The sequence below is a fragment of the Quercus robur genome, chromosome 5 (assembly GCF_932294415.1).
Source record: "Quercus robur chromosome 5, dhQueRobu3.1, whole genome shotgun sequence".
NCBI lineage: Eukaryota > Viridiplantae > Streptophyta > Magnoliopsida > Fagales > Fagaceae > Quercus > Quercus robur.
In genome coordinates this window covers 70,267,451-70,278,572 of record NC_065538.1, presented here as the reverse complement: position 1 = coordinate 70,278,572, position 11,122 = coordinate 70,267,451, and the positions used below count along the sequence as shown (strand labels likewise).

General features: G+C 31.0%; 1 protein-coding gene across 1 annotated transcript; it reads right to left on the bottom strand.

Annotated features, from left to right (window-relative positions):
* Positions 1–954: 954 nt before the first annotated feature.
* LOC126728635 (alcohol dehydrogenase class-P-like) lies at positions 955–2,048 on the bottom strand. The gene is made up of 5 exons (XM_050434430.1): positions 2,033–2,048; positions 1,891–1,952; positions 1,602–1,697; positions 1,341–1,502; positions 955–1,081 (listed from the first exon to the last, which is right to left on the bottom strand). Exons 1-5 carry the CDS (start codon positions 2,046–2,048, stop codon positions 965–967), a joined length of 453 nt encoding a protein of 150 aa, XP_050290387.1. The 3' UTR covers positions 955–964.
* Positions 2,049–11,122: the final 9,074 nt, after the last annotated feature.

Here is an 11,122-nt window from a genome sequence, read left to right as displayed (position 1 = left end):
CCTCTAATACAACCTTAACTAACAGATAAATGCTATAAATTTGTAAAGTTATTATAAAAATGTGATAAAAGTTATGCTTTTATTTAAAAAAAATTAATGCATTTCTGACCCTCTAAGAACAACTTTTCACAATTTAGATTTTACACATACTCTTTCGTGAGCCTAACACATTATAGCATTAAGAAAAAAAAAATTTAAGATATTATTAAGAAAAAAAGTTTAAGATGTTATAAAACTATAGATTTACTTTTCAAAATGATGTTATGCCCTAATCTTTTTATAGTTTTAATAAAATGTTAATCTATAGCGTCCGTTATATGATGATTGCTTTTTATCATTAGACATAAACTCTTATTTTAAAAGAATAAAATAAAGATTAAATTTAATAGAACAAAAAGATGGATTAAATTTATTTTCCAATAGTTTTCTCGTGCATCGCATGGGTTAGCGACTAGTTATCATTAAATTCAATCAATCAACCATTAATTATGTCCATTTAGGAATTTCATAATAACGGTTCCACCAAATTAAATTCTATGCATGCAATCCTACAATAAATCATGGTCTCAACTAATAGCGTTACGACATGTCCTAAATTTGAATTGGACCTAAATTGGACCAATTAAAACCAATTATTCATTATCACACATGGTTGGACTTAATTCGTGTAGTTGCATATTAACCGTTAAAACTCAATTTCGTGATATTTTTTAATCCGATGGTCTGTTTGAGGCTCTTGACTAGTCATTTTGATTTTTAGGCTTTCAAGATTTATTTTACATGATGCAATTTGAGATCAAAGGTCAAAATTACGGTGTTTCCCTTAGGACGTGAAATGATCGTTTTGCCCTTGAATGAGGTTATTAAATGTGAGTTGCAAAATAAGGTGTATATATTAAAATATCACAAACAAGTGACATAAACTCATACATTGCTTATTCTCCCACACCATATCGGTAATGTTTTAAGCTCCCATGCGGATAACACATCGGAGAGACTCCCCTTTTAACATGTAATCAAACGCTTTGTTGATCTCCGAGAAAGGGACTGAGTGAGTGATAAATTTATCCAGTTCCAATTCCTGCAAAATCAATTCACGGTATCATTATATAAGCATATAAAAACAAAGAATTAGGCCTGGTCGTTACATAAAAGTAACAATCACAAGCTATTACCCATAATAATAAAACATTAGCACTTACTCAAAGTATGTCTATAAATTTCATAATAATCTAAGAAAGTTGCAATCCGCTTATTCCATTTTCAGTTGCTTATAAAAAAAAAATACGTGTACAAGAAAGAACAATGAAATGGTTCATGAACTGAAAATATAAGCTTACCTTGTTCATGTACTTTTCCACCCGAGCAGGAATATCAGTGCGAGGCCTGTAATTGCCAAAAATGGTACCCTTAACTGTCCTCTCATTCAAAAAATTCATAGGATGAGTCTTGAATGCGTCATCTTTACTTGGCACTCCAACAAGTACTGCAAGACCCCAACCCTGAGAAGAATAAAATTTTAGTGTCGATGGAAACGTAATGGGAGATTTGGAAGCATTCTCTAATAAGAGAAAATGGTTATAAATTTGTTAAATGATTACATCATGAACACATTCAAATGCTGAGATCATGGCCTGGTAGCTTCCAGTACATTCAACAGCCCGATCTACTCCTCCATCAGTCATCTCAGCAATCACCTATAATTGAGTAGGCATAACTCGGATTAGTTTCAACAGGGAGAGCAGTGCAAACATTTTATACACCAAAACAGGCTTTTTGCCTGGTATTTTCAAAAACATAAAATAAGTAGTAGAAAAGAAATCCCAAAATTCATGCTAGTCATGCCAACTGATTAATCACGAAATAGCAAGTCATGGCGTCCAAACTAACCTGTTGAACTGGCTTGTCATGATCTTTTGGATTCACAAACTCAGTAACACCAAAATTTTTGGCTGCCAAAGAGATTAAGAATCAAAACCATCGCCAACATGTAAATAGGAACATATATTTATGTATACCATTAATGACTCACCCCTATCTTTTATCATTTATATTTGAAGAGATATTCTTGTATTTCTAGAAGTCTAGATCAATGAGACAAAAAAGAAAAAGTTATCACCCTTTTTCTCTTCTTGTATTTGGAGAAGTATAGAATCAATAGAGAAGAAGAGGAAAAAGTTACACCCCTTTTTCTCCCCCTTGTTATGAAAAATGGTTACTGTTCCGTTAAAAATTTGATCTTTGATAAAATCTTTTTTTTTTTTTTTGGGGTTAAAATCTTTAAAAACCTCGTCAAAATCTTTGTGCCTCTCCATTCCTAGGACAATATATACGGTTATAATAAACACCTATTAATTACCACAAATATAATTTTCAAATTTTTTCTACCAAAAGAGAGATGATATTAACTATAAAAAGACAATAAAAGGAGAAAGAAGAACTTTGGCAACTAATCCATATGAAATTTCTCGTGAAACTCTTCCTATATCTTTGGCAAACTAGTTTGAAAAAAGAAACTCTTCAAACTTTACCTATATCTTTTTATTGGATGTGAATTTTGAAAATTCAACCATTGGATTGCATGTTCTTATTATATTCTTCATACTTGCAAAATTTCAAGAAAATTAAATATCAATAACTATGTCATCAATGACATGTTTAAATTTCGAGTTTTTTGTGGTAATTATATACAAAAAATAAGTTTTTTTTTATTGAATAGTAAATAACATCCGATTTAAATGAAATATGATATGTATGTTAAGAACATAAAGAATATATAATTCAACAATTAGATTTTCAAAATTCACATTCAATAAAAAGATATAGGACAAGTTTAGAGGGCTAGTTTGGAGAAAAAACGTGTCCCTTTTATAACGATTATTGTCTGAAAATTGTAATATGTTCTTTTACAAATGATTCTATTCTTAGTAATTAATGGACTGAAAGTATGATAATTTATTCAATGTATTGCCCTAAATATTAACTTGGTAAATACTCCGTTTTTTTTTTTTTTCCCACATGGAATTTCGTATTTGTTATTTATTTTAGTTAGTAGGCATTTATTACCAACTATATCTGAAAACTGATGTGAAATTTTATAGGGAATTGTTAATATCAAAAAAATATCATCTGAAATGCGTTACCTTGGCTTCCCAAAAGTAAACATCAGAGTGGCAAAGTGCAGTGAAGAGAATCTGTAAGCGGACTTCATTTTCCTGAGGTGGTGCCACCTCCACTTCTTCAATCACTAATGGTTTTCCAGCCTCCCATGCCACCGCGGCTTACATTAAAACACATATCCAATTTAGTCCACTAATTAATTCCAATACAACATTAAAGTTTCAACTGGTTACAACTTCATAGTGTTTCCAATAAAGACATCTATAATTCAAATGGATCTTTCCTGTTATAACTATCAAATTATCAAAAAAAAATTAAATTAAATTTCAAGAATGATGGAAGGGGCATCAATCTATGACATTTGCCAATATCCTTGTAGCTCAACTAATTAGCATCTCTAAGTATTTCTAAATGAAAACATCAAGTCTATAAATCTCTCCATCCCCAACTATCAAATTATCAAAAAAAAAAGTAAAGTTAATCTCCCCATTTTGTTTCAAGGTTCATTTAAACCCTCTGCCTTGGAAAAGAAATTATATATATAGCCAAGGTTTTATATATATATATATATATATATATTTATATATATTATTCTACTAGTTTAATTTATCCTTTAAAATATTTTTGCACATCCTAATCATAGATCAACCCATCTCAAAACCAAACAACAATACAAATCACATATCTCTATGACACTCCGTTTCTGATCTGATCTCTGATCTAATTCTCATAAATCTCATCTCTTTTCTCTGTCTGACTATTTTAGTATCTCCGACTTTAAGAGTAAAAAGTGGGTATTTGTGAGTTGTGAGTATCTCTCTCTTTATTTATATTATATGTGTGTAAGTGTCTTTGATACAGATTATATTCGTTATTTTTTACTTTTTAATTTGTTATAATGTTATTTGTATGAAATTTAGTGTGTGTGAAGGTGTGCATGTATAATATAAATATAATATAATTTTATATAATTTAATAATTAATAAATGCAAGGGGTTTATTACATGTACATGTGTATTATTATCATGTTATAATAACTTTTTGTAATAAAGTTAGTGTTTCAAGAAAGGAAAAAAAAGTAAAGTTAGTGATTGTTCAAGCATATGATTGGTTAAGTAAACACTTAGTGTATTACTTATGTATGAATGAGTGTAACTATGTGGGTCAATAATTACAATACTAGTGGGTTAAGTTCATCATTTAGTTTAAAATATTTTTATAAAAAACAATGAAAAATAGATAATGACAATTACGTAAAAATAAAAATGTTATACTAAATTTTTTTAAAAATGGAATGTTATACAAATTTAAAACGAAATAAAATGGTCATACCTACTAACATTTACAATAAATAATAACAACTAACAATGAACTATCATGTAATGATTTTAAAATATGAAAATTCGTTCAAAATAATAATAAAACTTCGTGTATTTGCTTATGTTTGTGTGCACGTGTGTTTTTTTTTTTTTTTTAGTTTGTTTATTAAATTAAATAAATTTTAATAAAAAGAGAATTTAAATATATTGAGTGTGCATTTGGCACAAATTAAAAAACCAGTTTTTTTTACTATTCAACTTATTTTTACTACTATTTATGAGTCTCATTGCACTTTTTAGTAATATTTATGAGTCTTACTATATTATTTCAACTCCTTTTAACTTTATCTAAGGTACTTTCAACAAAAAGTTTTCAACTTTAGTTAAATAAACTGTTCCTACAAATCTGACACAGAATAATAAGCCATGAAGATGTCAACTCACGAAAATGCAAACACCGAAGCATGCATGTCTCTATTCTCTAAACAACAAAACTAAAAGGTGATCAATTTATACATATAGTCCGACTTAAATAGCTGCATAAGATCAATCAAAACGAAAAAAAAATAATTATAAACAGAAACAGAGAAGAAAACAACAATAAAAACATGGTCATATTGAGAAAAGAAGAGTGTGGTGGTTCACCTTTGCACTTAATGACCTGACCGGCTGTGCTTGACATGGCTAACTTGGAATGCGACGACTGTTATTGTCTGACTGAAATTAGATCACTTTTGTTTTGAATGTGAGTGCTCTGTTTTTGTCTCTCTGTGATAGTATTTATACTATTGGTCTAGACTTATTAAGGATGGTCCAACTAAGATTTTATCTTCCATCTATCAATTTATCAAAATAAAGATCGACTGTCATCTATTTAGGATATTTTTAGATTGCTGATGACATAGTTAAATCTAATTCATTTTAAAATAGAAAAAGTTTGCCTACAAATTTGGTCAACGATATAAAGATGAAATGTGTCATTGTCATTTACATTCACTTACGCTTTTTTTGGGAGTTCATAAAGAAATGTAATGGAATGATCATAAAAGAATGAATTGAAATATATTTAAGCAAAGGAAAAAAAAATGGAAAAGAAATGAATGAAATGGAATGGAATTATGTAACTTTGTTTGGATATTTTAAAATAAATGAATGAAAGATAAGTAATCTTGTTTGGGTGTTATATAGAGGGAAATGAATGAAATCATTTTATGATAATATTATTTTTAGACCCCTATTTTAAAATAAAATGCTAAATATATAGGGGTATTTTAGGAGTTTTAATAAAAAAATAATTAAATCTAATTCTATTCCCTTTAATTTCTCCCAATTTTAAAGGAAATGAAAATTTGAGGTTTTGAGGTAATAGAGAAGAATAAGTATTCCCCTACCCATTCCATTCTCTCCCACTTAAATTCTCAAAAAATGGAATGGACTTTCATTCCCTCCATTCAAACTCTCAAACAAGGGAATGGAAAAATATTCTAAAATTATTCATTTTCATCCCATTCCTTTCTCTCCTCCCAAACGAGGACTGAGAAATTAGTAAGACTTTTTTTAGTTGCAATTTCTGCTGGACTAGTAGAGTTTGTAGTACTGCAATCCATGCTACTGCTAAGTTGGGCAGTAATCTTAAAAGCCATTTTTCTTGTAATAAGTTCAATCTCCCTTCTAGTATTGCTGATGTTTGTTGGGATCATAGGCAGAGCTTGGGAGTGCCAAGGGGGGCCATGGCCCCCTTAGTTTTGAAATGGAGTTTGGAAATTTTCCATTAATCTTCTTTTACATTTGGTAATAAATCTAAAATTACACAAAAATGTATTCACTGGCCCCCCTGAGAAAATTTCCTGACTCTACCACTCTTGGGATGATTGTTCTTCTTACATTCCTTTATAGCTTTAAATCTTGAATTTATGCCTTACATTAAGCCCAATTTATTCCCTCCGCTATCTTCTCATGGGTGCAAAGGTTCAAAGGTACTAGCTTTCTAACTGGCACCACGAAACCTAAGCCACCATACAATGAGAAGCTTGATTTGAGTAAAACTTCTTAAAAATGCATTGTTAAGAAGATAGTTTTGCAAAAAGGCTCCAAATGCCATCATTTTTCAAAAATGGGCTTCTCAAACAAAATAAAATGAAAACTTTTCGAGCCTAGCTTTAAATAAAAAGTCTTCTGATGGGGCATTTTTAAATATTCAATAGATATCATTTTCAAAACCATTTTTGCTAAAAGGTATAAAGTTTTAACATTTCTTTAAAGCCTTAACCAAAAACCCTGGATTTTCACTTTTTAAACTCTCTTATTTACACGCACACACACACACACAAATCCTGGAAATTATTTTTTTATATAAAACTCTATCCTTAAATAACATTGATTTTAATTTTTTTTTTTTTTTTTTTTTTTACAAGATAGAATTCTACTCAAGTCTAATCTAAGTGCTTGTGGAGTGACCATCGCACCAAGGGAGTGCGGTGATAACATTGATTTTAATCTTGAATATGGTTTTCTTAGGTGCATAAAAATCCCTTTTCCTTAAAATAAGATTGCTCTTTCCTTATATTTTTCCCATTAAAATAAAAAAAAAAAAAAAAAAAAGGCCTTTTCTTAGAAAGTCAAGAGTAAAACCTTTTTCAAAACCCTTTTCCCAAAAGTGTTGTGAAATTTTAAAGTACTCGCAAATGTACGAACCATACCAAAGTATAGTTGGACAAGAATGAGGTCGAACCCACAGGGACTTGTATGAACGTAAGAAAATTAATTAAACCTTAATCAAATTAATCCTGATCTAGTTTAAATAAAAATTGGTTGGTTGCAATAAAATAAACTAAGCAAATAATAAACTTCAGCGAATAGTTAAACTAAGCAAAAGATATAAAGCAATGAAAAGATGTAAGCAATCAAGGGAAAGGAATTAAGGTTTTGGAATCCGCCTTGTAAGTGATATCAGCATATATTTATAATCATTAATTTTTCCCAACTCACTACATGATAATCTAGAAATCAATCTTGCTATCATGGAAAATATCATCATTAAAACTTATGTTTAAAAATCTAAAGCATGTTCTTCTTCGCTTCTTAAGTATAAAACCAAATCATTAATTGTATCCGTAGCCAAACAAATCATAATATATATCCAATTCTAAAAATTAAATCATAAATTGTATCCATTGACAGACAAATCACAAGTGATATCCAATTTTATAATCAAGAATTAATAAACCAAGTATTCAATTAATTAAGACAAATCCTAAATCATGAGAAAACATGATTGAACTCATATCTAGAATCTCATCTTAGTCAATTGATATGAAGTAAGAACAATTTAAATCATTAAAGAACAACTATTGTGGGAAAAATCAAATCACATAAATATTATTGATAATCCTTAACAAGGTTTCATCCTCAATCCTAATTATAAATTTAGCTACTCATAATAATTGAAAGAAAACACAAAAATAAAATACTAAACATTAAACTAGACAAATAAAATAAAACTAACTGTCACCGAAGAAAACCAAAGAAGTAGTCGCACTCTCTATACATTCAGCCCTCAGCCCTAGCACTAGCCTCCGCCTACCTGAATTTTGCCCTAAAGAGCCTTTAAATAGGTCAAGGACTCCTATTACAAGTTGAATTCTCGTTTGGAGAAAATCCCAGATTTTTAGGCTTCACTTAACCGATTATTTTGGCCCATTTAACGTCAGAATTCGGACTTTTGCTAAACTACAAAGTTGTAGCCCTTTAAGTTAACTTTTCAGCCCAACTTGAATCATCTTGATTGGACATCTAAGCCGAAAGTTATGCCAAACATACTAACTGATGTGCAGTCTGGAATCCTAATTCGAATTGGACTTGGATTTGGTGCAAATTTCCTTTGATTCTTTACTCCAATTGGACTTAAATTTAATTGGGTTAGTCTTTTCTTGAATTCATGCCTGGCTAGATGTAAGTTGGCTTGAATCAATTGGCCTAACCCCACTTTGCATGTAAAGCCCTTGTTACCTACAACACAAAGATATTATATAATCAGTCACAAAATAACATAAAAGTAAGGCTAAATATGTAGATAGGTGAGTACTTTATTGTATATATTTCATACACATCAAAAAGTTTATAACATTCTTCCTTAAAATAAGTCTTTCCCAGCTTCTCAAAAAAAAAAAAAAAAAAAAGTCTTTCCCAAAAAAGTCTTGAGCTTTTTCAAAAGGAAAATACTCATTTTTTTCAAATGTAAATAATGGTGTTTTTTTTTTTTTTTTTACCTCTCTACATAAATAAAATTGTTTTCAATCAATTTCCTTTCAATGACAAAATTTTTAAAGAGGTTGTGACATGTCCATAATTCATTTCAATTGAATTAATGGTCTATAATCAAGCTACTACATCCCCCCCCCCCCCCCCCAACCCACATACTAAGCATTTTGGTTTGTTGTGTTTATGCATGAGAATAAATATGTTTATTGCTTTAAAGGGCATAATGTGACTTTTTCCTCTCCTCTTCTCTCCTTTTTGCTTTATATTGTAGAGTAGTATATATTCATATGCTAGATACATAGCAAATAATACTCACATGCCAGCTATATATATTTACTATCTTGCAATGTAATATTCACATGTTATTTTTATATATTCACATGTTTGATTGTACATATTCTTTGCAATAATATTCATATGTTATGTATATGTATTGTTTGTACAAACATTCTTTCAAAAACAAATGCCAAGTATTTAATTTATTTTTCTAAAATGTAAACCTTGTGATTAAATTAAAAGAAGGTACTATCCTTTGGATAGGCAATATGGGGTGTCTAACACCTTCCCCACTCGTAACCGAACTTCTGAGTCTGAGAATCTTTGATTCGAAACTTTGGTTACCTTAATTAATTTAATAACCCTTGAATCGATTTTTTGTTAATTAAAATAAATTAGACAAATAGCTGACCAATCACACCTAGAACAAAACCAATGGTTGGTGGCGACTCCTTAAAATAAAATAAGAAAAGAGACTCACACATTCACACACCTCACCCTAGTAACACATACACACAATTAACATGTTGCCAAGCATCTAATGCGGAAAAACTCGGGGGAACACACTGTCGATACCTCCACACTCACCAGTGCGATGATGAGTACGACTCTAAACACCATAAACAGCAACGCGTGCGTATAAGGGAAGGAAATGGGTGTCCCTAAAAGTGTGCACAGTGGGTGTGAATTATAAAGTGATCAATTTTATTTTGTATTAAATATATATTAGTAATTTAATATCATATGAAGTAAGTGGCCTATTCAGCGTTAGTGGATTCCAGTTTCACATTAAAAACGATTTTGTTTTAGTTAATAAAAAATCAAAAGTTCAAAACTCATTTACCTCTCCATCTCACACTCTCACTCTTCTCTTTTGATAACCTCATTTGGAGACGCATATTTTTAATCATGAATGCCATTAACGGATTTATCTAAATTCATATATTCACAACAAACTTGAACCCCCCCCCCCCCCCCCCGCCTTTTCTACCATAGCTGTCCATACCACCAATATTGCAATTACTTCTCTCTTTTTATAATCTCATCATAACATAAACATAAATATTAATGGAAAATTGAGGTGGCCAGAATATACTAAATTATCTATGGGTTAATGCTAATTAAATGATAGAAATCACAAGTGGAATTCACCCTTCTAATTGAACAATAAAAAAAAATACACACTGATAATGTCACATCATATTCAACAAGAAAATATATGATTCCCTTAATCACAGGACAAACACCTAAGGCAATTGCATTGAAAACCAAACCCCTTTGACAGGAGGGTTTGACGAGCATCATGACCCATACTTGCATCAATATAGCTGTAAGCGACTAAATTTCTAGTTTGAGATTAATCAAACAAGTAAAATAGTTTCACAAATGCGAATTTTGTATTGATGATTGTGTGGTACAATTCTCTGGAATTACAAAAGAGTGATCCTCTGATTCGATCTCCTTGCAAAACTTATTGATTAGATTTATGGTAATGTGGATTTGACTTGAACACAAAATATCCTTCAATTTGGTTGAGGGATGGATTGAAGATTACTGAAACGGAATTACAATGAATCTCTGGCTATGAGCTTGCTTAGAAATCCTTTGTCCTTCGCGTTCTTCGTGTTCTTCGTGCGTTCTTCGTCTTCGAAGGTTTTGTGGTGGAAGTTCTTCGGAGCTTTAGAGGCTTGAATCCGTTGAGCTTCAATGATTTGTGATTTATTGATGTTTTCAGACACTTTTGGCTGGATTCCTGTGAACTTTAGGATCTAGGCAGATGATCTGGATGATTCTGCTTCGAATGTTCTCCGATTTTGGGGTTGAAGTTCTTGAAGGCTTTGAGGCTTGATCTTCGCAGAGCTTCTTCACTTCTAAATTTTTTTTTGGTCCCCCTCAATGTCTCAGGAAGGCTTCTATTTATAGGAGTTTTGGGGTGGGTGAGCGACACGTGGCGGAGCTTGATTGGTGACACATGTCACAGCTTGATTGGTCCGCTTAAGTCATCGCTTACACGTGCGAGGTTGCTTGAGTCATTGCTTACACGTGCGAGGCTGCTTGAGTCATCGCTTACACGTGCACTGATGCGTGATTGGCTCTTGCATGACACTTGGCCAATTTCTGTTGGCTTCTGAATAGTGATAGCAAAA